Source organism: Hippoglossus hippoglossus, chromosome 13 (assembly GCF_009819705.1).
Source record: "Hippoglossus hippoglossus isolate fHipHip1 chromosome 13, fHipHip1.pri, whole genome shotgun sequence".
NCBI classification, from domain to species: domain Eukaryota; kingdom Metazoa; phylum Chordata; class Actinopteri; order Pleuronectiformes; family Pleuronectidae; genus Hippoglossus; species Hippoglossus hippoglossus.
This window is the reverse complement of record NC_047163.1, coordinates 9,002,375-9,030,275: the sequence shown is the minus strand read 5'-3', so window position 1 is coordinate 9,030,275 and position 27,901 is coordinate 9,002,375. Positions and strand designations below refer to the sequence as shown.

At 39.3% G+C, this 27,901-nt stretch overlaps 1 protein-coding gene across 1 annotated transcript in view; it reads left to right on the top strand.

Moving 5' to 3' along the window:
- Positions 1-11,053: 11,053 nt before the first annotated feature.
- esamb (endothelial cell adhesion molecule b) overlaps positions 11,054-27,901 on the top strand; it is a 40,968-nt gene continuing 24,120 nt past the window's right edge. The window contains exon 1 of the mRNA XM_034604134.1: positions 11,054-11,483. Coding sequence (XP_034460025.1) covers positions 11,429-11,483 — 55 coding nt within the window. The 5' untranslated portion in view covers positions 11,054-11,428. The remainder of the gene's footprint in view (positions 11,484-27,901) is intronic.

Sequence of the window (27,901 nt, the reverse complement as noted above, 5' to 3'; positions counted from 1 at the left end):
AATTGGGCAACAGAAGAGGAGTCCAGATGTCTGTAGCAAAGGCGTGACACAAAGAGGGTCCACAATGACTCCAATCTCAGCTCCAGTGGAAGTGTGGACATTGTTGTGGGCCACAAAGGCTAAACAGGCATAAAAAAGAGGCATCTCAACAGCAGAGTGAGGTGTAAGATGGGGATGGCGGTCGTATTTCAAGATAAAACCCTCAGAGGAGCCTGAGTACCCAGGTGGAGTCAGGCCTCAGTTGCCCTCTTTGTGTCCCTGTTGCACACAAACACTTTTTTACTCTTGCAGTTGTTGGATGCAATTTTGTGCGGTTTTTCCTCCTCTAATAAAACTCATATCTTTCATCAGACTGCCTGTTTTCTCCAGCTTTTTCTCCAGTGTGGACACGGTGCCATTAAACATTCAATCAAGTCCTTCCAGCCATGCGGCTTTGTCTCATTTGGACAGACATCGTCCCCGCTGGAAAACTCAGCAGGTTCACAACATTTCAATTAACCGGAGCAGATGTTGTCAGTCAATCAGAGTCTAGTATCGTCTCTAATTATGCAGAGAAAGACCTACTCTTTGGTTTAATGGGATTAGATTAACGAATTAAAAGGAATAGTTTGACATTAGCGACGTTTCCATCCAAATTTAGCACAAATTGAACCAAACAGAAAGTAAGAATTAACGTGTGTTTGCATCCGCCACCATTATGCCAATTCTGTTCATTGAGATAAGCAGCGAGTGGCACTAATTCTCAGTTGGGAACCATAAAACCATTAAGAACACAGAGGAAGGTGCCAGTTAAACCTCCAACTGTGGGAAGGCATGTAGTCAAATTGAAGGAAACATGGTATTTGTGTTATTTCATGTTTTGATTTGAGAAACGTTACAGTATCCTCAACTCTCCACAGATCTGATGTGTTTGTTTCACACTATCTTTGTAATGACAGAAGCCATCTTTGAGAAAAGTTTATTTGACGTGTGGTTTTCTTTCAAGCCATTTCCCATCCACTAACATGGAGGAGGCAGGATTTATAAACTATATTCAAATGAAAATCAAATTCAAAATATATTTAACTCGTTCTTATAAATAAATAAAATAATGCAGCTAAATTATTCCTAAATTTGTTTTGCACTTTTTTTGCATGTGTGATCTGATTGTAAGGATGTAACATGGTCTAAGGTGACACTTGCTGCAGATAGTGTGTGTGTGTGTGTGTGTGTGTGTGTGTGTGTGTGTGTGTGTGTGTGTGTGTGTGTGTGTGTGTGTGTGTTCGTGTGTGTGTGTGTGTGTGTGTGTGTGTGTGTTCGTGTGTGTGTGTGTGTGTGTGTGTGTGTGTGTTCGTGTGTGTTCGTGTGTGTGCGTGTGTGCCCTGACAGAACAGGGAGGTACAGATGGTGAGATGTGGCAGTCTGTCTGACTGCGGTGAAGAATGTGAATTCAGCTGTTGGCCTCTCGCCCCCCTGGCTCTGACCTTATGTGTCTCTGATCACCGTCTGGCTCCATCTCATTATGACAAAGTCCATATTGCTTCGTTCTCACAATTTAGCTGCAACAATTACTGAAGAAAAATGTAAAAAAAAAAAAAAAATGGAGGGCACCCGTGGCACTGATAAAAGCTGAAATACCTCTCAGGATTTGTCTGCCGTCCCTAATTGAGCTCCTGTTATCTCTCTTTACTCGGTCATGGGTCTTGGCTGTTGACCCACTGAGATACTTTGTCAGCAGATTTCATTAGTCACAGGAGCAGGGCTTTGTTTCCCTGTGGAGACGGTGTGCATGTGTGTGTATATACAAGAGCAAAGGACCTTTAGATAGCCAGGAGGACTCCAGAGTTTATTTATAGGCTGAGTGTCACAGCAGCACAGGGCCAATAGCAGCGAGTCACTCACACCCAATGCACCAGAATGCAAAGGTAAGCAGCTACTATTGCTGCAACATTTGGTTCAGTTCTTTTTTTTTTTTGTGTGTCTGGGACCTTTGCCAGCAGAGGGAGCATGGCGGCTCCTCTTTTGTCACGCTCTTAAATGGTGGTGTCACATTGTCTAAGAGTTGTTTGTATTGAGCAGTGCACGGAGCTGGAAGAGCCCTGGAGGAGCCCAGACTCCTGCTGCATCTGATAAACTGATATAATGAGCCTGTGTGAGGCGGATTACAGTAAATATCACAGTCCCTCTCTGCACATTTGCCATGCACTCCTCTCCCAAATGATGGTGCACGCTCCCAAGACAGTCTACTAGTGCGGAAGAGAGAGTTTTTGTAGTTTATTGTGTTCTACATTTGTTAAATATGGGAAGCAGTGTTTTTGACAGGATAGAAACAGAGGCACTAACGGAAAGTCAAAATCATGAGATGGGAAGTATGAATTTTGATTTACTATGTCCAACTTGTGACTCAGTAAGTAATACGTGTGCGATAAAATATCATAAATACCATAGAAATCTCAGATGTGTTCATATATTAACTGAGATCACATCATAGTCAATATTATGAAGTAAAATGTTTTTTTATTTACAGCCAAAAAGTTTGGATTCTCTTTTGATTTCCTTGTTTGTTCTAGTTTAATGTATAGGAAAAAAATAACAAATAAAATAAATAAAAGATTAGTCATGATAATATGAATTGAAGAAATGTATGAAATAAAAAGAAATGATGAGATAGAAAGTAAAAGTTCAGATTTGAAAATATTTTGACTATATAATGACTTCTCTCTCATTATTGAATTTCTAGCTCATAATTCTGTCCAGATAAAAAATGCTCATATATTTCTTTACGTACATATTTTCATGCAGAAATGGTTTATGAACATTTTTTAAAATGCTTGTCTTGCATTAAGCCCATGTGGCTATATGAAACACATTAAATCCAGATTTTCTTTACGTATGCACACATGTTTACAACTTTAAATGGTTGAATATATCCTCATCCACTCATTTTACGCCAAGTGGTGGTGATCTGTCAACATGTCAGCTGCCTGATGTGCCTGTAAAATGATAATGTGGTTGCTGTTTTTGCAGAGTAGGTTTTGTTTGGTGAGTTGTACTGGAAATTTGCATTTTATGTGACAGCAAATTCACATTCACACAGAATTTCGACAAGATGAGCTCCTCTCGACGATGACACATGCAGTGATTCTGCTCTCTGCAGAAATGAAAGAGGAAAAAAAGTGATTTTTCAGTTTCCACATCTTCATCCATTGGTTGCTCTGTACAAATAGATCTTTCATGTAATTGCCACTTGTGCTCGAGAGCCCATTTATCTATTCTACAACATTACATCACAGCCCTCGAGTTGTGCCTCTGCTCCACGAGTCTGTGATGAAAATATCAAACATGTTCAGCAGCTGCTGAAACTACAACTGAAGCAGAGCTTCAGATATTTTCAATGATTATCTCCTTCAATGCTTGTTACAGAGCAAACCCAACAATATAGCATGTGGACGTTTGCATTGATCTCCCCAACAATGCTTCAGACATGAGAGTGAATCACATGGATCATGTGAGACCAACTGAACACCGGAGCAGCAGCTGATTCCAGCAAAGGCTCAGGAGCGATCTCTGCTGGTCTGAACTTATAACTGCACATTTCTCCAAGTGTCAGCAGCACTGATACAGGTTTTAAATTCAGTTTAAATCGTCACTGTGGTTTTCCACTGGCATGCTTCACACTTGCGCATTTTGTATTGTATTGTATTTGTATTTGAGTATTTGAGCTTACTTCTATTGAGCTTAATTACAATTTTTATCTTGATTTATATATTTCTCTGACATTGCTCTTATTGCTGAGCCGACCTGTTCTTCTCGTCCAACACTTTTCATTATTCTGTTGATCTTGTATCAACCTAAATATGACAAATAAAACTTGAACTTGAACAAGGAACAATCGTAACAAACACACAGCACTGCATCAGAAGACATCAGCATGAAAACAGTCTACATGCTGGAAATAACAGTTATTTATATTATAGATTTATCTGTTCGGTTCCAAATTATGAAATTAAGCTGCATCCCAGTTTTTTGTTTTTAACGTAGCAACAAATGTCTTTTTGTCTTAAAATGTCAGTTTAGTCAGAATAACCTCCTGCTGTGAAGCGGAACTTAACTCAAAATCCACTGTAATTTATTCTAAAAATACTTTTTCCAAGATTTCCTAAAGATAGCAAATCTCAAAGGCTTCAGAGAAATATGCATAAAATGATGCACAACACATTGAGCATATCTTTCATTCAATGAAAATGTGCAGCCATGCATGAAAATAGGAAGATCTGGGTTTTGATATTTCACAAAGATAATATACAGCTCTGCCTGTTTATAATGTTTGGTACTGCAGTTAAACCTGCAACACATCACTACATTTTGTAAAATGTATCTTCTTATGTGGTGGACTAGAAGTATAAAGTGACATGAAAAGACAGTATTCCAGGAAAGTACAAGTACCTCAAATTGGACAAAATGTACTTTGTTACATTCCACCACCAACAACCAGGATATTTCTCATTATATTGTGACATTCAAGGACCAAGTGATTTACCAGCTAATGGCTGAATTGAGAAACAATTAGACCTTTTCATTTAATTAATCAATAATCAATAATGGAAATGCCTACATGACACTTTTTCAGGACTTATTATTATTTGGCCACATGTTGTTCAGTGTTTCCTCCATTTACAGGTGACAGATATCTCATGTATTTCTTTATTAATAAGTGTGAAGATAAAAATTTGTTCCCATTATCTCTCACTCTGTCTGTCTCGGTTGGTCGTCACCTTGTTTTAAAAGAAATTCATCATGAGAGGGGGAGTCAGAGCTCCCTCTCCAGGCTGATATCACTACACAGAGACGTCAGCGAGCAGTGAATTCTCATTTATTTTAAATATCTTCTTATGCTCCTCTTCATCTGTGAATCCTAATCCAGCTCATCTTTCTGCACAGGAAAAACATTGTAGCTCCTACACAGTTTTTTTTGGAGACAGTAAAAACAGTTGTGTTTTTGTTTCAGGCTCTCTGTCGTGCTGAGCTACAAAAGCCGTTGTCATGTACAGTGTCACGGGGAGAGAGCGTAAAACAGATGCAATGCTAGTGTGAAGCAAATTGGCAATTAAGATTATAACCAGAATCACAGCAGTTTGAAGCGTTGGGAGGAACACAGAACGAGGAGGGGACAGACTCACAGCAGCGTGTGAGGACTGAAATTTACCTTCCACTACAAAATTTCATAATGTAAAAATTCATATTTTAACTCATAGGGAGTGGATGTGATTATGTGTTATTGTGCTGCACAGAAGCAGAATCACAGCCTGTTAAATCTCCCTGAAATAAATACATTTTTGATGCACATCTCAGTCTCACACGAGGTCATTCTCATATCCCACGAGCGCGTCCAAATCTAATCTCTGTAATGATGGTGAAGAGCGATAAACGACAGAGGAGTCGTATCATCAAACATGTGGCAGCCCCAAGCACACACACACACACACACACACACACACACACACACACACACACACACACACACACACACACACACACACACACACACACACACACACACACACTCAGACTCTGAGGTTACACACAGGCCTGACTGTGGTTCAGCTACACGTCCCTCCCGCACAATATCAGCTTGTCACCGTGAGGACATTTTTAATGGAAATAAAAAGGAAGCAGTCAGTGTCCAGAACAAACTAATAGCTACAATTTCGCAGCGAGAATTCTTCAAACTCTTTTCACTTTATACACAGATGCTTCCAGCACTCAGAGAATAGAGGGAATAATCAATAATTAAGAGAAAGTAAGATATTCAGGTACATTTTCAGTTTGATACCATTTCCCTTTATTGAGCTGAAAAACGATTAATTCTCATACTTGTTTGGCATAAATGCAAATACAAATTTAAAGTCTTGTCAGATAATCAACAATATTTCTGTGTGACCTTTTCCTTCTGGTATTTTTCACTTGAAAAGACAGTTTTCCTCATGCAGCACAAATATCACTTCATTAAATGAAAGAGTGGCAGCTGAATTCACCACATGCTGTGATTTATCAACGAGGTCACTCAAGTGAGTGTCCAGATTAGATTTTTATGTCATTTATCCAAACGTAAATCATTTAAATTGTTCCTATCTTTAAAAACTGTCATTGTCAAGTCGTAGAAAATACAAAGAAGAACAAAAATGAAGAAGAAAAAAATTATTAGAGGTTCAGTGTGTAACATTTAGATGAAAGGGATCTATTAGCAGAAATTTAATATAAAAACATCCTAGTGATGTTTTTCTTAGACGTAACAATCACAATGTTTGTATAAGTTTAGTTCCAAAACAAGTCGAAACAAAGAATTTAAAGTCCACAAAAGGATCCAAACAGTCTCTTCAAAAGTCCTTAGCATGGGAGTAAGTATCACATATACTGTAGAGAAAGTAAATAAAAGCAGTGCAACTTCAACCGGCTACAAGGATAAATTGCTGAAGCATCTGTAAGAATAATCAAACATTAAAATCAGCCACTTAAAATATATTTAAAGTTCTGTTGGTTTCATACCTGACGGCTGCAGTTAATGATGGAGATGAAAGATTCCAATCACCTCAGTATGTGACAGCAGTTGATTTTAGAGCATTTCATAAGGTCTGTCCAAATATTTGATTGTGAAAAAAAAAAAAAAAGTCTATGCAAGTCTATGATACTTGGTGTTAGTTTGCATTTTAAATGGAAGTACGCTGCATTAAAATAGAATAAATGGGCGCTGGTTGAATAATACACGATAAGCAGCAGAAATAAAGCTATACGTGCCTGGTAATACGATAGGAATAAAGAATCTGAACTCGGTAGGTAATTACAAGATGTATTCAGAACATTGAATAACACCTATCTACTTAGGTTCAATAAAAAATGCACGGTATACAGTCAGACATATTTTGACATTAAGTTCCACAGGTTTGATTCCCTGCTGTGGCCCTTTTCTTTGAGGACATTGCGTGTTCTCACGATGGATGTTTCCTCCCTCTGTCCACAGACACTCAGGTCAGGAGCTGCGACATCAAATCTTCCAGCGGCTCCGAGCATGAGTGTGAATGATTGTCTGTCAATCTGTATCAGCCCTGAGAGCGACTGCTGACCTGTCCACTGTTTATTTCTTCATCACCTGCAGGTTACACCCCCACAAATCTCTAAAAATAAAAAAGCAGGTGTATGGACAGACTGCTCCAGTGCTTCAGGGGTTACACCACTAGGTGGCACAGAAGAACACACTAATCTGAACTCTGTATACTTGGTAGAAATACCAGCAATCCATCATTCTGCTCAGACACTGTGCAATACATAGTGAATTTACTGAAATAGTGTAGTATTTCTGCTCCTTTATATTCATACATTACTACATTTAAAAGGAAGATATTGCACTTTTTACCCCATCATGTACCTTTATTTGACCGGTATAATTACTAGATAGTTCCAAAATAATGTTTATTATACTGTAAAATAAGATGTTACTTATAAAATACAACATATCACTAAATATTAAGTCACTGTTATATAAAAAACCTTTTGGCTCGTTCTACCTTACATAAAAATGTGTGTCATATGCATATTCATTTAGATAAGTGCTTGAAGCCCAAAGGGGTAAAATAAATTATCTTAAACACACCATAAACAATAAACAATAAAAAAGGGAAGAATAATCACAATAATATATGGAGCAAAATTCTGTTTCTCTTATTACCTTCTCCATTTATCATCTAAAGTCCTCTCAGATTCATCTTGTGACCTTTTAGAGAGGCCTGCCCCCTAAATTGTGAATCACTGGATTAAAATACTGTATCTGAAGTAGTTAAATTAGCTCCAGCTCAAGCAGCTACAAGAGTGAACAGCAAGTTACGTACAGATATGAATCAGTATATATAAATTAACAATATCATGTATAATAATAATGCTAATAAGATTATCTCAGGCACAAAGGGTAATTTTTCTGCATGAATGAATATTTTTACATGAATTTATTGGTAACAAAGTGCAACAAGAGGAAATGGTCTCCACAAAGAAGTGCTGTCATGCTATGGAGGAGTCGACTGTCAAGGCCAAATTCATCGTCCACCATCTGGCAGTGAGATAACAGCATCTCCGCCAATTTCAACAATAGATGTATTCAGGAATACGGCGGGGAGTGTTTTAGCTCGTATAGATAGCTGCTGAAAGTGACACAAATCAGAGAGATACTGAAGAAATGGACCTCTACCCCAGGAGCATTTTTCTTACTAAATGCCAGTGAAGATCAGATTCTGTCATTTCAGTGTCTTTGCAGCGCTGCATGAAAGCACAGGTGGTCTTTTAGCTGACTTCATTTGTAAAAAAGTCTCCTGACCTGCAGACGCTGTGGCTCATTGAAGGGGAACAGGGTTGGAAAAGGCCCCAACGTGCAAGCGGTGCAGTTTCATACCGGTGCTACTTTCACGCTGAAGCAATCAATTATTCACACAGAGCAGTGACATTATATTTCTAATGTTCAGGTGTCTGTCCAAGATCCACACGTTTTACACACGCTCAAACACAGATATAGACATGAAAGTCAGATCTTATAAGAAACTATTTCGATTCGAGGGAGAAGGTTAGAGATATGACTTAAAGTTTAAATACTCTTTTACTTACCTATAGTACATATTATATACAGGGAGCAGACCTAAAGATAGATAGATAGATAGATAGATAGATAGATAGATAGATAGATAGATAGATAGATAGATAGATAGATAGATAGATAGATGGATGGATGGATGGATGGATGGATAGATAGATGGATAGATAGAATTACATCCTCCAGGTTGATCAAAGTTGAATCAATGCTTCTCTAAAATACTGTCAACAAAACAAAACGTAATTTTCATGAAGGAAGTATTCATTGCACTGTTGTTGTCTTAGATGTTTTCTCGAGGTGTACCTAGCAAATGGAAATAAGTAAAATCTTATACACCATAACTATGTGAACTGCCATAATACATATTTTTAGCCCATTTTCCCTCCAGTAAGGTTGACTTATCCATAATTATTGATCATATACTTAGAAGTAATTCAAAGTCATGTTCCTCCCTTGCACTTACATACTTGTATTGTATTGATAAATCTTTAGTAAATTGCACAATTTGTCCCGACCTTGTGTTTCAAGGTCAGTAGAATTCCTGAGCTGTTTCACCGAATAGTTCTGAGTCGGATTCAACATCTGTCTGGATAAAACAACACCGACACAGTTTTCAGGGGAAAACTCTATACCAGGTCGAACCTTAACATCCGTCTATGGAAGAAGACGGGGACAGCCGGTTCCACAATATGAGAACAACATAAATAAGTCAGGAGCGTAATTGCCTGTCAGACAGAACTCGAAGCAGATGAAAAATATCAACACACACACACATACACAAATACACACACACACACACAAAGACAGAGCCTTTCATATCCATCTTCATGTGTCCGAATGTGTATAATTGTGAACCATGGAGGCGCAGGTCATGTTGTCAAAAAACATGTGAAGCTTAATATCACGTAATAAATCCATTATGTTGCATTAAAAATACAACACATGGCTCCACCTGCATTAATATTTCACCTGACAGCCCATTTATTGTGAGCTGAGACTTACATTACGATGTAAAACCCCACAGCCTGCATCCGGTTCTCCTGTGTAAGTGGCTGCAGTGTTTTCCTGTGAGACCTTTACCTGCAACACTTGTGTCTGCTCCGAATGAGACTTTCTAATACTTCAGGAAGTTCATGGTAATTGAGTTGACATTACATTTGTTTGGACCCGAGTGTATTCGAGTGACCTCATTATGGGTATGGATGATTTTAGTGTTTTAAGATAAAACACAGTAAAAGTTAAATATTAAAATTAAAGCCAGCATTGAGGAGTATTTCTATTATTCTCAGATTTTATTTGTGCTTATAAACATGACTTATTTGACCTTGGTGTGGACTTAACAATGAGTCCAATGACTATATAACTGGAAAATGCAGGGTTATCATTTTCACATACAGTCTCTTCCAACTCTTTTATTTTTTAAAGAGTTTTTTTGTAGGGCCCAACCTCAGCTGTTGTTGCTCCCCCCCCCGCCACAGCAGGAGGTTGCTTTTCGTGAAAAGGCTCTAAATAAAAAACTCACTGTGCACTACTTGCACGTGTCCTGCACCAAACAGCAGAAAGACAAAGTTAGCAAGTAGCTGGTGACGATAGTGGAGCCGACGGCTGCTGGGGACAAAAGCAGGAGTTGGTGGAGACCAAAACTGAGCTAACTGGAGAGTGAGTATTGAACCTATATTCATCAGGTTGCTTGAAATATGTCCCCATATGTTATGTTATAGCATTTTTTAATGTTACATCAAATTACATTATGTTACATTAAGTTACGTTACATAATTTACATGATTTTAGCAGAAAACAGTAACATAATGGAAAAGTGTGTCAATGTTTAAATTATTTATACATTAGAAAATGTCTGATGGAGATGAAGGGAGAAGCAATGACAAATTAATTGAGGAGTTATTGTCAGTAATGGTGGAGTATGTGAGCAGGTGTATGCATGTCAAGCAGTCTTGTTTTAATCCTATTCAACGATCAGCTGCCAACACGATCAGGATCCACGATCTCTGATTGGCGATCCACCATCATGATCCCCAAACAGTGTGCGCATGCAGTGTGTCTAGTTTTCTAAAACTTGCTCTCAGCGATTTAAAAACAGCAAAAAGAAAACACACAAGCTTTGAATATAAACCCTCTCTTTTGTGATTCACCACTTTTGTTGAGGTATTTTGAAACTTTCACCTCCTTTGAGTTGTTCCACTAAATACAAAATGCAGTATTTGATTTTGGCCAATACTTCTTCTCTTGATGGAGTATTATTAGGCTATTTACTTTAACTTAAAGGATCTGAATACTTATAAACTCATAAACACCTGTATGATAGTTCTGGGTCTGTTCAGGTGAACTTTTTACACAGTGTCGTCTGACTGTCCGGCTGCAGTTGAGGTTTCTGTGGCAGGGGGCGTCACCGAGCAGCTCCTGCAGGTGAATAAAGCTCCCACAGTTTGACAGAGTGAGGAGGACACGAGGCAGCCTCACTCAGTGAAGCCCGGCAGAGGCAGCAGACGTGGAAAACACCCGAGAGGAGCGAGGAATGAGAGAAAGCGAGGGAGCGAGAGCGTTTCTTCTTTCCTTCCCCCCGGGTGTGAGGCGCGGAGCCGCCGGTGCGCCCCGGTGATGTGAGCCGCTGCTTGGAGGAGGAAGAGGAGCAGGAGGAGGAGGCGGGATGGCAGAGAGGAGGAGAGCAGGCTCCATGTGCTCCCGCTGCTTCTCACAGAGGACACCGTCACCTGGAGACGCGTCCAGCCGCATTTTGTGGAAGTGAAAGCCCGTGTTTGTTGCTGTGTGAACTTTGGAGGAGCCGGTGGATGCGGCGCCATGGAGATAAAGACGAGACTTCGCGCGCTGCTGCTGTTCATGTGGATGTTTCAAGGTAATAAGCTGATTAATTCACTCGACGCGTCGTTAAGCTGCTGCTGTTGGAGTGTCTGAGGAACCAGGAGGTCTCACGTCCATCTGCATGGAACACGGGAACATCTCACATTTCACTGAAAACCTTCCCTAACGCCGAACTCCACTTTAGAAGCAGTTTCAAAGTAAAGTTAGTTTTTATTCCAATTAACAGAATCGTGAGTTTTAATTGTTACCTGGGATCAATTAAGTGACTAAAGTCAAACATACAACACAGTAAAGAGAGTTTACCTGTGTGACCTTTCACCAGGGCTGGAAATTATGACCAAAAATATCAATATAGACATTTCCACATCGGTATATATCGGTAATTATCGTGATAAGTGTCACTTTATTATCATTAATACATTTTGCTCAATCAGTGAAGTTTTAAACTCTTCTTTATGACACTTTAAAACATCTACCTACAAATTCCACAAACGTCTGTCTCTCTCGCAAACCGTTCATCTAATCGACCTTTGACTTGACTCTTAGTGGTCATGGTAAGAGCAGCACCGAGTTTGGTGCGATTCGGACAAGCAATATGATAAATATTAATAAAAATGTAATAAACAGGCAACCAGTGCTCTGTAACACTCGGTGTGTGTGTGTGTGAGTATAAAATCTTTATTGTACATAAACCAGGTAGGATGATCGCAACATTTTGTAACTTCACTTTGCGCCATAGGCCGTGAATAAGAACCTCTGTAGACAACGGCCAACACGCAAACAATAAAAAAAAGTGACCGTACATTTTAGAGGAGGAATAATTCTGAAGCAGCTGCGGAGCCTGAACCTAACCAAGAGAAAAGGCAAGTTTAGAACGGGCACTAATTTTACCAATCTTAGATATAGCATTAATGTTTTTTATGAGCCAGCACAACATATAATCAATACATCAATACATACAGTATTTGGACTTTTGTCATATTGCTATTGAGGAAAATTATACTGCGATAAATGTTTTGTCGCCCAGCCCTACCTTCTCACAGGCTTTCATAAACACCAGATTCTAATCCACTTTGCATTATACTCAGATTCATGATTCAGTCCATTCATAGGACGTATCTGCAGTTATGAGTCTATTCGCGTCTGACCCCTGCCCCCACCCTGTCCTGCGACAAAGTTTTGCGGGAACGAGAGCACGCTGACACTACATGAAATATGTAATTTTTCTATTGCTTTGAAATTCAAAGTGGCTGCCACGGCTTGTTTTTTTTACTAGAGGTCCCCTTTGAGGCACCACACAGCGGAGCACTCCTCATCTTAAGAGGGCATAATGTTGTTGCACGGTTGAATGACTTAAATTGAGTTTCAAGGAAAGTTTTTTTCCTTTGCTTTCTTTTGATGGTTATTGTCCCTTGTGACATGAAAAATAAGACATATAAAAACCATGTGTTTATACCTGAAAGTGCAGGATGTCATTGTGATGATTCTGGACCAGACATATTTGGGGGATCACTTATACAATGGTGAAATATAAAATCTCAGTTCTATCAAATATTGACTTTTTTTCCCCCTGGAATGGCTTGTAAGCATTAATTTAGCAACAAATTCAGTGATAAACTGATACAAATTCAAATATATTGGCAGAAAAGCTCACGAATTATGCCTTATTATACCTTTTAAAAATCAAAGATTACAATTTAAATGACATGGCTTTTTGTTGAAAGGTCACTGTGAATAAAAAAGGGTTTGTACTTGAAACTGTTCACTCGGAGCCAGAACTCACAGCTGTTTTCCAGCTGGATGCTATTACGTTACATAATCACACACAAATATTGACAAGAAGTGTTAAACATGAGGAATTTCCCTCTTTTTAAACACACTCTGCATCATTTAGTCTCCGCTTCTATAAAAGGCCTTTAGGCTCTTCTGACTCGGACGATCTTGTCAACAGTGCCGCTGCATCACTTCTGACCAGATGTTGTCTTTGCGCTGGTGAAGAAATCGTAGGTTTTTACAGCTTGTGTCTGTTGTGTCAGGAGTTGTTTGGTTCAAACTCCAGCTTTGGAAAAAAAAAAAGAAAGAAAGCTGGACATCATATCCATCTTCAGCTCAGTTTCAGATGCTGAAATTACATAGAAAGCATTTGTGTATTTCATTATTCAACAAAGCACAGGACACCTGAGTTTATATCTGTGTTGTTGTCATGTGCATGGGAACCACTCTGGCGTGACAGTACATCTGCCGTCTGTTGATTTGGTGTAACTGCTAAATGGAATGAAACAAATGGATGAACTCAGTTTTGAGGGCTCGCTGACGAGCAACTCACAGTCGCCTCCAGTTCTGGTGATCAAGTGGATTTCTCAATTTGCATGATGGATTTCTTTTTATGTTTCCGACAGCAGCTAAGCAGCCTGTCAAAAGCCAATCCTGCCTGTCAGAAACGTAAGAATTAGCGGTGGGAGAAACTGCTGCAGTAAACCGCGCTGCCCGTCTGTCCGATATGACTTCAAATGAGCCGAGAAGACTCAGCCTCTATTAAAGAAATGCAGCTTGTTGGCTTTACATGACGAGACCCATACTTTGCTAATTGGCTGTTAAAGGTTTAAATAAATGTGTTAATACTCAGCTGCCTCTAGGATCCTTTTCATTTTTGCTTCTACGAGACGACGCTGAACATTTCAGTGATACAGTATCACGCAGTATGTAACACATTACTGCTGCTCATGAGTGACTAGGCGACTTGGCAGCCAGTAGTCTGACTGGAGAGTCAGGTTAGCATGCCAACATCACCCTCCTCATGTGAGAATGCCTTTCTCCTCAGCCCCACTATTAAAATATTACCATGTCCTCAGCTGATTGTGTTCAGTGACGGCTGCTTCATAATGAGACGGGAGCCACTTGGCTCCGGTGTCAGCTGATGCTTGCGAGCCAGCTATATCCCTTTTCACAGAATAACTCACAGAGCTTAGGGTAATTCTAATTATGTATTGCACGATTAACTAAACAAGAAATTAAACAGTGGTCGTCCAGCAGTGGAACAAACAGCACTGCTGGCAGGCTGCTGCATGTGAATTAACCATCAGTGCACAGGCAGAGGTTGGCAAGACAGAGTCTCAGAGATCTGGGAGATATCTGGAAGTAAAGAAGTAAAGAAGTCAAAGAACTTCTAAAAGATAATGATATATGTTTCAATAATATTTGAAAACATTTATATTTATTTTCTAAATTCCACTTTCATGTTTGTTTTATTTGTGTTTTCTTTTTATTGATTGTTATTTATAAAACAATTAATGTTTAAACTATTAAGCCTCAGCTATATTTCTTTGTCATGAGGGTTTGATGACAACGTCTTAGGAATCGTTGGCAGTTTAAAAAAAAAATATATATATATATATGTATGTATATTCACTAGTAGATCGGTATGAGAAAGTTATTACACACTACAACAGTCTCAGTTTTTAATCGTCAACTGTTGAATTGAATTTTTTCTTGTGTCTAATTGTGTGCTAATGATAATGATGAGTGTAGTTGTCATATATGTGTACGCATACATGGCCAATAAAGCTGATTCTGATTGTGTTTCTGTAGTTACGCTCAACAGGGTAAAATGCTCAGCTGGCTCATTCCAACAAACTAACCAGAGAATAACTCAAACCAGGGAATATTCCCCTTTTTTATCTCTACCGTTGCTCTAGAAATTACTTGAATCATTTATCAAAATAGTTGCTATATGATTATTTTCCTGTTCGACTAATTGATTAAGTGACTAATTGTTTCTGCTCTAATCCAGGTTCACTTAGAATAAGTGCCTTAGTTTTCTATCCTCGTGCAGAGTAATGAGCTGAACACATTAAAATAAAACGTGTTAGTCTTAATTCTTTCTTGTCACCAGTACAATCTGCTGCAGAGAAAACATCCTGACGCTGTTCGTCTTCTGAGTCACTTCATTGAGCTGAATTTATCTTCTCTATCGACTCAAGCTGATACATTTCCACCAGTTTCTCATACGGTTGCATTTGTTAGGCTGACACATACCTTTAGTGTGGGTGTTCCTATAATTGACCACCGTCCACTCTGTGTACCATGAACGCTCGGAGGACCCCTGTAGAGGTTGCAGACACTGATTGGAGGCAGAAACAGCCAAAGCTACCGAAAGGATTCTCCCGTATAGAACTAGGTCAGATTAATTGGCTCACGCTCGCGCCACACAATGAAAAGGACAGTGATGTGCATATTTTTCTGTTCCTACACAACAGCTGCTGTGTGTTTGACATCACAGTGACACACCGAAGGCTCTAAACATCAAGTTATCTGTGTTGATTTTCCAGTGACAGTTACAGTAGTGGAGGTTGACAGGTGTTGAGTGGCGCTGTGTGTGCCAGCTCGTTGAGCTAATGTGACTTTGAGGCAGGTGATTAAAAGAGCCTGGAAGTGCTGCACTCACCTGGAGGATGTTGACGTTTGTTGACAGACGAGCTGTAGCTCTACTGTAGCCACGTAACACAGGACTCACACGTATGTGGCTTTAATGGAAACGCTGCTCGCTTTATTTGAATTCCGAAAGACCATGTAATGCCAAATTGCTTTGTGGTACCGGTGCATTGTTTCGTTAGCGCAGAGTTAGGCAGAAGTTGAGCATAACTCAACTTTTCATGTGGTAATGGAGGCACCAGCCATTCAAATCGTGTGCAAACAAACACTCAAGCGTGGGCACTAGCCAATCAAATCGCAGTAGTGCAAAAGAGGAGGCACATGCAACTGGCTAACCTGCTGGTTGTGGAATTTATGTATCTCGTGTACTTCTCTTTAGCATTGTAGTGTTGGGTAGCACGGCAAACTTGCACGAAGGCTCGCTATGTTGTGTAAACCAAGCATGAAAATGTGATTGTCGTCATTATGACTTCAGGCACGCCCACCATCAAGCGTTAATCCAACGCATATGTAAGTAGCGTAAGAAACTGAAAAATTATAATTAGCGAAAGCTGTTTTGTAAATACTGTAAAAACTCATCTATTTTATCGACCTCCAACTGCATGGGTCACATGACTATTTTGTATCCAATCATAATCGAGTAGTCTATTTATCTCAAGATGAATAATAACCCTGAGATAGCAGACCCCCCCCCCGGGCATATTTAAGTCAGGAGTGAAAGATGACAGTTTCCTGGAAGTGTCAGTTGTAGAAAAAATATATTAAAAAATATTTGTTTATGCCAGTTATCTGGGTCCTGATATTAATGGATTATGAGAAACTGGCAAAGATACATTTTTTACTTTTTATGTTTTGTTTATTTTTTGTGTCTTTTGGGGATTTTGTGTCTCTTTTGGATATTTTTTATTCATATTCTTAAGTTCTCTGGCTTTTAAACAAGAAATATTCATGATCACATCAAACAGAGGCTCTGGTCCTGGGGGGGGGTGGTCCTTGCTCAGTAATCCATACATTGCTCCTGGGCACAATAATTATTGTTATATAGACATGGGAAGTAAAAAGTCAATAATATGTGTGTACTAAATTAACACAGAAATATTTTTTTCACTATTATACTTTCAGTGTAATTGAAAGGTCTTAGTTTGGCTAACAGCAGAAACACTGTGTATGTGTAACATGCCACCATTTCGCTCGCAAGTGTTTGGTTGCAGTTTGCGTGTTGTGCTTGCTTTGCTGTTATAAAGGGAATATCATTATGTTGGAGCCATGTACATTTTAGCTGATGCACATTAAACAAATGATCCATGTTTCCCCGGCATCAGAAGGAAAAATATGGAACACAATGTTAACCATTATTTTCACAAACTAATCAGCATTTTGTTGCCGGGTGATTTGCTTTGATGTGAGCTACACTGAGTGCATTAGCGATCTGCTGTCCACAGCATACTGTAACCGTCGAATAATTCTCATGATTGTGCCGCTCTGTCAGCAACGACTGGGAACAGTTTAACTCCGACTGAAGAAAATGTTCAAATGCTGTACAGAAGAGGAGGCATCAAGTGTAAACTTCTCTCACCATGACTGTAAAAGATCTTTGGTTTGTTCATGTTTCTGATTAAAGTGAAAGGCGACAGAGCTCGACAACAAAGGAGAGTCAATGATATAGTTGAAAACCCAATTCAACTATTTTTCTGTGGAAAAATACAGACTGTAACATGTTTTGCTGATCAACAGCCTCTGTTGCCACAGCATTGATTAATTCTGTTGAGCTCCGAGTGATTAAACTGTTTTCATGTTCAGAGAAATTTACCAGTCGCAATTGGATAGAGTGCACTCTATCTAGTATCCTTATTGTCCTAAATTAATAATAAATTAAGAGTGTAGTATTTGCAGAATATTAAATAATTTAACCTAATTATTAGACCCAACATATTGATCGTACATCCTGCCATCCATTATTTTTACAACTTATCCTTTGAGGATCACAGTCGGGCATGGAGCCAATCGCAGCCGACACTGGGGGAGAGGCTGGGTACATCCTGGACATGTAGAGAGCATAGACTGTAAACAGGGATGGAAAACACAATGGTATCGTGATCGCCACCTGGTGGTTGGCTGCAATATATGTCATAAATCCCACCTCCTCCATGTTAGCAGATTGGACATGGACAAAAAAAGTACACATTAAGATACAAGTTTTTAATTTTAGAGTCATTTGATGCGAATAAAAATGCGTTGAACATCAATCATTATTGACAGCTGAGAGACTGGCGAGCTATTGGTTGAGCTGTACAGCCAAGTGTTGCTATAGTGGTTGTCTACATAGCGTGAGTTAGCCAAATGTCTGCTTCATTGCAATTAGCCAGCCAGCAGCAGCTCATGTTGCACGCAGTATGGCAGGAAGGCTCTCCAGCTCTGCAGGTCGATGACATTGGTGCAGGGAGGCGCTTTAGACTCATCTGAAACAGGAGGAAGGGTCGAGAAGTTGTACTAGTTCAATTTAACTGCAGCTTTAAGTACAGAATATCATATTTCTGATGACTATAATCATATTAAATGATTTTCAAACCATTTCATCTCTATCTTTTACAGTCGCATCTATTCCAGCCCTCTTGTGGTGCACTTGAATTATTCACTTATTGAAACTACTCACAGAAAGGAAAGCTCACAGTCATGGATATGTTATGGTGTTTTCTCTCCTGTGATAAAACAGCAGTGACCCGCTTTAAGATCATTGCCCCTTCACACATCAATCTGACCATGAATGTTTCTAACAGTATATTTATTAAAAGTACAGTACCACTACTATACACTGTGTCTGTAGTAATCAGTATTCAGGGGAGTGATACTGTAATTAGGAACAAAAGGAAATTATGCCTGACAATCTCCAGCTCATCTGTCTGAGAAGTGTTGTTTACGATGGTAGTAAAACCCCGGAGGATTCATTTTCCTAATCTGATCAAATATTAATGTTTTTATGCAGCAGCTACAGATGTCAAGTGATGGTTGTTGATACTGTGCGACATTTGAACAGGCTGAAAAAGGTTTCTGATGTCAAGTATGACAAGAGAAAGTAGCCTGCGTTATAAGTCCAAACCAGTGAGACATTGAGGTACAAAATGTCGCTGCTTCAGGATTTGAACATGAGTAAATCTCCCATTAGTCAGTTAGAAGTGGATAAAACATAAAACGGCAAACACAACCAAGTCCAAATTCCTGAAGATACCATGACCTGGATGAATAGGAATACAAGATAAGAATGTGGTAGATGTAATTTAATATACTGGATTAAATGCACATTTTCCTTTTGATTCAAAGAAAATTATTTCAACAGGATTTGTATTTATTATCTTATAAGTCTCCAGGCGACAGGTATAAGTCTCTGTAACTTCTTTCAAAAGATACTCCCTCATTTGGTGTTTTACAGTGTGGTATATTCACCGTACTCAGGTTTGCTGGAACCACAACTACCCTAACAACCATCAGCATTTTGCGTCATGACCTCCCACAGCTCACGAATATGTATCGGACAAAGGCTTTGTTTAAATTCAGCTGCTGTTCAGTAAATTCTGTTTGGTCAGTTAATTAAATCCTTCTGTAAACCTACCGATGGGCTGTGGCTGTGTCGAATGCATGTCGCTGTAGATTTAGATTTTCAGTGCAGTGAATCGTAATGAAGCTCAGGCTGATTGAGCCAGCGGTGGTGCAGCCTGACAGGTGTGTTTTCACCTCCCTGCCGCCTCCTCATCCACACTCCATCTTCATGAGACTAATGATGTGGCCGTTGGTGACCAGTGGAGTTTTACCACCTGCAGGATGAGACGACCGGGACACTTTGGTCCATCTTCCCTTCTCTGCCAATCAGATGTTTGCTTTGCTCCTTCGTCTTTACCTCTGCTGCTGTAACCGCTCAGCTTCTGAATCATAGATATTCTACAAAGGAAAAAAAAGCATCCAAATGAGCTGTGCTGAGTTTGTGGAAGCCGCCGGTTTCCCCTGATTGTGGCCATAAATGATGCATCTCGTAGGAGTGTGTCATTTACACCCCAGGCGTAGGCGAGGGTCGTGCTGATTCAGACCAGGTGCACTCTGAGACGAAGTGGCACAAACTAATGAGGTACATTCAGTCTTTAAAAGAGACCTTTGCTCCGGTTAGAAACCAGCGTGTGAACTTTAGAGACCAGGTGCACACACCCACATACACTACGCAAAAAGCCCCCGACTGACGTCTGCAGCGGCATTTGATTTGCCAAGAGACGTTCACGTCAAGGTTTGAGGCAAAGAAATCCTATTAATGCTGGAGTTCGTGGCTCAAGAACGCGTTCACCTGCTGAAATTAATTTTCAGGCGGTTTCTGCAGCTCATCACAAATACTCAGTTGTTGCAAGCTGTTGTAATACATGATGGAGGCTCTTTTTTTAACGCACTAAAACCAGTTTCATCAGCGTTTTTTAAATGTTTCCTTTTATCCACAGAGTGAGATTGATTTGTGGGGGTAAAACGCCTGAAAACTGCTCGTCTGTAAAGAGAGAAAAAGAAACATCTCTATTCTTTTGACTTTGTAGTGCAGGTAGGAAATGGGCTGTCTGGTGGCAGCAGATGAGTTCTGCACTGAGGCGCGCTAAGATTATTGCCTTGTTTCGCAGTTATAGTAAAGCAAAGGGAGATGGGATTTTTTTTCACTGTGGTGTCACAGGGTTGGATGAGTTTTGTGCGAGGCTGTACTGGTGACAGGTTAGTTTTTAAATGGTGGATGATAGCCGTAAGAAACTGGAGGATTTGAATGCGTGTAAGGACAGAACGGGTGTGTTCTGAAGCACGGTGGCTTCGGTCTGAGCAAAGATGGGAGATTAGTATTCATTGAGGAGTGAGAGGCAGACTTGCTCCTTTCTCCTGTTGCTCGACTGTCTCGCCAGATGGAGGGGAGGGTTGTTGAGGCCAGATTAATGCTCTCATCTGATTTGAGGTCTAACCTGTCCTCACAGGCTCCAGGCGTGGTTATCTGAGGCTAAAGAAGGTCCCTCGGGTCAATCCTGCATTGGCGAGGCAACTCGAGCGCACGGGCCGCAGTTATTCCACCTCGCAGATTAAGACTGCTTTACACCGTGGCTCTGTAATGTTACTCCTCACCAGTGACATTATGTTTACAGGTTGTCTGTGTGTGTGTCCAATTCTTGTGAACATGATACCTCAGTAATGTCTTGAGGGAAGTTCGTTAAATTTAGTACAAATGTTCACTTGGACTGAAAGAGGAACTGATTTGATTTTGGTTGTCAAAGGTCAAAGTTAAAATCATATTTTTATGTTCTGCATAAATATTTTTCTAGGGATTATTTAAGTTATTAAAAGTTCACACATAAGAGCCCTAATTGCATACTGTCAAGATTTTTGGGTACTGATTAGATGGGTTTTGCGATTTTTTAAATATTGCGATTGGATATCATGAATCATATTTCCAAAACAACTGCTATAAATCCAATGGCTCGATCTAAAAGTCATGCTAACTAAATAAAATCTGTAATTAGGTTCATCACCTGTTATAGAACAATTGTTCGTCAAAAAAGTTGAATAATGTAGTGTTGTAATGAAACAAAACCACTGTTGCTTCTGTTCTGAAGCTTGTGTATATTTGATAGATTGTTTTGTAAAATATTGATTAATAATAAATCATCATTTTCTTGTTTCAAATTTTAGGCCCATTAATCTAAAAAACTTTTTTTTTAAACCTGTCAATGACATGTCTGACTAGTCTTTTGACAGCATATAATTATTATATATACGGTCAAGATTTCCTGTGTCTTACCTCACCACTTACTCACCGTGTGACAACAAATCCTCCTGAAATGGCTTTTGTTGTTTTCATGAATCCCTTTACTTACTCTTTTGTTTCTCCAGCCCTCAAGTGTTTATAGCAGCCGTAGCATCAATTTAGTTTGTGGAACAAATTTTCTTTCGGCTCCGCTGGTGGCGGTGAGGCAATGCCATTAGAATCAATACCTTTAGGTATTGCCGCTCAAAATACAAACAACCTACCAAGCAGAAAGCGTCGCCAAACAGCATTTTACAATCTCAGGGATCTGTCAAACCCTGGAATAATTGGCTCTTTGGGATGGCTGAGAATTGAAGCTGGGCAGAGTAATGACCTTAACATCACTTGAAGTGACACTCCTGTCTGTAAGCCTCTCTCGATGTCATTAGTATGACCAGGGAGCTTTGGTAGGAGAAATTTCTCCTCTGCATCATCACTAATGTCAGCGACTCTGCACGAACGGTTCAGGTGAGATTCAATTTCATTTCCTGTTCAGTGCAGCATGTTAAGCAGAAAATTCCCATCTTTTACTTCTGCATTTAGTGAGGAACACCTTTACATTTACCCCAGTTTTTATAGACCGGAAATATGATCCAAGCTCACAAATCATATGAATCTGAATCACAAGAAGCGTTAAGATCATCTTCATAGAACTACAGTTAATAGAAAGAATGTCATGTAACTGGTAGAACTCTAATGTCACTTATTTAGCAGCAGTAGATAAACATTTGATATCTAGTTTTTAATGCACTATAACAGGGCTGCAACTACACAAAAAATACTTCTTGTGAATTTAAATGTGGTTTCATCAGAGGACCGTTGGGCTTTAGTGAAGGTATGCGCTCTACTGAGTGCCATTCGATCTAGGTTGTTTTCTATCGAAGTATTTTGGCAGGATTACTCAAAAACTAGTGGGGCATGAACCATAGAAGAGCCCATGTAATTTGGGAGCAGATTTTTAAAGTTGTTTGTATGAGGAGAAGGAAAAGTGTTGAGCTGAATCATTATAAATGACTGAGAACTGGTTAAGTGTTCACTAGTGGACAGCAGACATGGATTATACTGAATATAAGCACGTCTCTATTATAACTCCACTCTCTCTGACATGAAATTCTGACTAAATCACTTGACATTGTATTAACAGATAATTTGCTCAACACAGTAACTCGTTTGCAGTATCAGTTTTATGGCTGCTCTGAAATAAGAACTGTGGAAAATAGCTTTGTAATAAAAGAGTAGTTAGCTGAACGGAAATTAAATTAGCTCACGTGTACAAAAACATGAACTGTTTTTTTGAGCCATCTCCCTTATCTCTGTCAGCAAAGTGGCAGCGGGCCCAGTCATGCATTAAGTCACATATATTAGTATCTATAGAGTGAGTCTCACCTATATGGTCTTATTTTCAGGAGGGGAAATTTTCTCATTTCTATTTCCCGACCCAGAGGTTGGTTGGTTTTCTAAATTGATCTGGCGAACGCAGCTGCTTCTAAGAAACCTGCACAAACCTGATAAGCTCGGCAGCCGCGGCACCTTTAGCGCCACAGCTCAGACATCAAATATGCTTCATTTGAAATGGGAAGATGAAGTCATAAAGTTTCTCTGGTGTCAAGTCAAGCCGGGGAAATTTAGGATTTCATCCCGAAAGTGGTGACACATCAGAGAAAGAGTTCAGCACTGAAAACTGGACCATACAGTGGGAAGCATACAAACTGAACGCACATTGCAATGATCCAGGCGGTTTACTGATGAGGTGAATAAGAGCCTGATTGATTAATTGGTCAAAATCGGCCGATATCAGCCTTTCATAGACAAATTGGTATGAATGCTAATGTTTGCTGATATGAAGCCTTTTATTTCAGAGAAAAAACAATGCTGAAAAGATGTGTATTCATGTTCATGGAAAAAATATGCTTATTTTCTTAAATCTAGTTCTATATATTTGGTTGTATTGGCATTGTCTATTTTATTTATAGTTCATAAGGTTACATATATAAATCCTGAGTTAAAACACTGATTGAAAATAAACCGGAGATTGAAAGATGCTTTTAAGAGCAAGAATAAAAGTAAATTGTCAGTTTCAACAGATAAACTTTATTGCAGAGAAGCTTTTATTTTAACATGGCACATTTAAAATACCAGCGCTCCTTTTTCCTACTGAAGCGAGTCAAATCCAGTTTGTGATTAATCAGCGACTCAGACTAAGACATTTCCTGCTTTTGTGGCATTTACGCCTTTATTTCATTATTCATCTGTTCTCCTCCACTGACACAAATTAGCCCAAAGAAGAACAAAGTATTGGCAGAGAGTTTTCAGAAAAATCCTGCAGTGGAGACGACCGTCATGCATTTAGATCGTCTGATCAGTGCTCATGTCCTTACTGATTCCAAATGAGAAAATTAGTGTCACTGCTGCAGACACAGAAAGAGTTTCAGCATATAAGCACATACGCTGCCATAGCCGAAGAGCATTTTTATTTCTCTTTTATTTTCTATTTGACTCTAACAGCTAATTTAAGCTCAACCTTAGACACATGTATGGAAACAGTACTCATGTGTTCATTTTGTCTGTATTTATGCACTTATCCTGAAAGATATGGATCAGGACCACTTGAATTAATAGTTATGTGATGTACAAAAGCTCAAGTGAAAAGACCATAGGACATAAGAAATTTCAACACTGACGTAACATTTTGAGGAGAGACTTTGCGAGTTGGTAAGAAAAAACATGTTTTTTTAATTTCGGTTTCAGGTCAATCTTAAAGGACGCATGGAACTATTTGGGCACTGACGGTTACATTGTTTGAAATGAGCGTATCTCTTTTCGTACTTAAAAGCAGCATAAATGAGCCTTTGGAGTCATTTTTCACTCCCACATTGTGGCAGGAGTTTTATTTATTTGCGCAGTTGAAACCATTTACTGAAATAAAGTTTATAGAGTTAGTTCCAGTGTGGTCTCAGTCTCTGATGTACAGCTTCAGCTGGATGAAAGGTGGATTACAGACAATAGACCATGAACAGCAGACTCACCCTTTGCCTCACACTGGTAAATAATCCTTCTCAGATCCTGTGTTTGCTGCTGTAGTGTTTCTCATGTGGACCAATTATTTACAGTTTTCAGTGTCCCTCATGATATCACAGAGTAACACCTCAGCTACAAGTGTATTTATACTCCTTTTGAGAGCATCATTTGGGGGTGAGGGGACCACTGCATTTGATCAACAGCCTAATTGGTTTAGGTGAAGACTCTGACGATAGCTTGTGCCCTCAAGAGCTTTCTTTCTTTCCTAGAAGCCGGTTTTCTTTGAAAAGGCTGTAAAACAAAGGTTAGGTAGGTGCTTTTGTTTTGGAACCAGGTGTTTCATGACACAAAGCTCAAGAATGACAGCTGCTTCGTGTCTCACATCTAATCTGACAGTGGTTCAATACCCGGCTCCTCGAGTTCTGCACGCCAAAGTGTCCATGGGCAACACAGTGAACCCCAAATTGCCTCTGATGGTGTGACTGATGTGTGATGGAAAAGTGCTGTGCATGGAGTCATTATATGAATGTGTGTGACTGGTATTGTAAAGGGCATTGAAAGGTCCTTAAGAGTACGGACAGAAGGCTCAGTCCCTTTTCATATTCTTATCTAACGTTGAGCAAAAATGAGCTTTACGTTTTTTAATTCCAGTGTAAATGTTGATGTTGCACCATCTAAAAATATTTAACTATGTATGCTTTTCATGCTTTTGTGTGAAAAATGAGAGGCGTAAACTGAATTGACCTGAAAAGTGAAATTGAAAAAAATCTGAAATGGTTTTATTTCATTTTTATTATTTTCCAGTTAACTGATGTTGCAGTAAATTATTGTTCACTGTTTATCAATAGATTTTTCTAAAAAGCAGAAATTACACAAACGTGTTAAAATGATATTATATATTATACTGTATTTATTATTATTGTATTATGTTGTATTTATATATTTTTTTACAATGGGAAGTACTGTACAATGTCTCTGTAGTTAGTGGAAACTATATTTCCCAGCCTCGCTCCCAGACTCAGCCTTTCCATGCTCACCACCAGGTTTCTACTATAATGCGATTGTCTCACAAGTTAAAGGACAGTGGTCATGTTACGATGTCTTGTCTCGAGCACGACTTTTGTTGATTCCGTCTCCCTCCCCGCTAAAGCCAGCTTGGGCTGATAATAAGATTAGAGTGTGGAGAGGCAGCTTAGTGACCTGGCCTAAGAAACAGCGATTGTTTATCTGCACGGCTGCTGCAGATCGACATGACGGGAGAAAGGGGTCTCAGAGCAGAGAGTGGGTGTGAGGCTGCAGGGGTCAAAGGGCAACAGGCGCCATTCAGTCACTGCACAAATGTGTCTATAAGTCCACTGTGTGCTCAGCTTTAATTGCCAGAGCAGGAGACGCTCAGGGCACCGACGGTTATATTCAGAAACACAACACAACGCTGTAACATGGAAAGATGCACAAAAATAAAACCGAATTCTTCATTTTATGAGCATGCAAATGGTCTGTTTACCATCTGTAATCACCACCTCCACAACAAACACAACCTCCGCCTCCATCAACGGCCCCATCCAAACTAATCAATGCTCTGTTGAACTGTAGCAGAATTAAAAGCTTAACCCCTTTGCTCCCAGCTGTCTTCAAAGATCTTAACAGAACCAGGCACTTATAGTGGAGTAAAAGCCCCACACAACAACAGAGAACACTGTGATAACTGCAGCTCTCAAGGTTTTAATGTTGAACCCAAAGGTTTTTGCTTTGATTTTAAAAAGCTTCTCTCTAGAACATTTACAGGTTTTTTTCTATATATGTTCAGCCGTGGAGGGAATAGTCAAAGTAATACCCCGGGTTTGAGGCCCTTGAAGAATTAGATCATTGCTTGTGTAGGTGGGGTTTAAATTATAGCAGTTTTCAGATTTATTTAATGTATAGTTTGTGTATATAGTTTGTCAAATATAAGGATTTGTAGTTTGTCACTGTCTATTGTGACATCAATAAATGAAATATATTAATGCGTTTTTGACTGTTGAATAAAAACAGCAATTTGAAATTAGAACAGACATTGCCAAAGACAAAACAGTTAATTGACTAATGGAGAAAATAATCAGATCTATTGATGATGAAAACATTGGTTAGTTGCAGTAATAGATTGAAACATACTCATATTAATTTCACCCATTTCTTTTCAGTCCACATCTCAGGAAAATGATCATTCGGCAAATCTGCAATCATGAAGAAACCAGGTTTATATTCGTATATTTGATGAAGAGTAAAGTAGCTCAGGAGGATTACACAAAACACCAGAATCACCATCTCGTCTTTGACCATTACACAGAGACACCACTCGGTCAGTCTCAGAGGAGCAACTGTTCTCCATCTAATCGCAAAAGTGAGGGGAGCATTTTGAGAAAAGCGCAGTTTGTAATGCATTCACAAGTGGACCCTCGAGGGGCCTTAAAAGCCTCTTTGACTAAATCTATCATGTCAGTGTTGGGGGAGCCATTGAATCCTTTTACACCGTGATAATCCATGTTGATTCTCACCTCTCGTAAATTACCGCCGCTCGTAACTGTGTAAAATGGAAGCACACATCGACTTCGTGTCCCTGTTGTGTAAAGACTCTTTCTCGCTGACGGTGTGTGCTCACTGGGGACCACTTTATTTCATTTTCTTTGAACGAGAAAGTGCATGACTGTGGCTACAACATCTGAATCATATGGTCCATTAAGGCCATTACGGTTCAATTGTTCCTCTGTATGATGTGTTTATGATTTACATGTATCTATTTGTTGTTTGCAGGGAATGTGTCAGTGGTTGTGAATTAAAATCCTTCTCTCTGCCTGCTTTTCATTCTGCTGTGGTTGTAAAGCAAAAGTAAAATTTGTATTTACTTTGCTTTTGGCAACATTACATATGCAAACTTAAATTACACAGCCTGTGATCACTGGACATTTGACATGAAAAGACGTGTGTTGGTGCAGTATCTGCAGAGCGTTCACTCTGATCTTTTATATCAGATTGTTTTTTCTCTGTGATATGAGATGCTATATAACTAGAGCGTCAAACTAAGTATTGATAAATAGTTGGGCTCTCACTCCAAAAATTTTGTTTGAACAAATTTGATACGATACGCAAATTCATATGTATTCAATTGAGGTTGTGATTGTCCACACAGGATAGCTTTGCTTGCTAGCCTCTTTTTT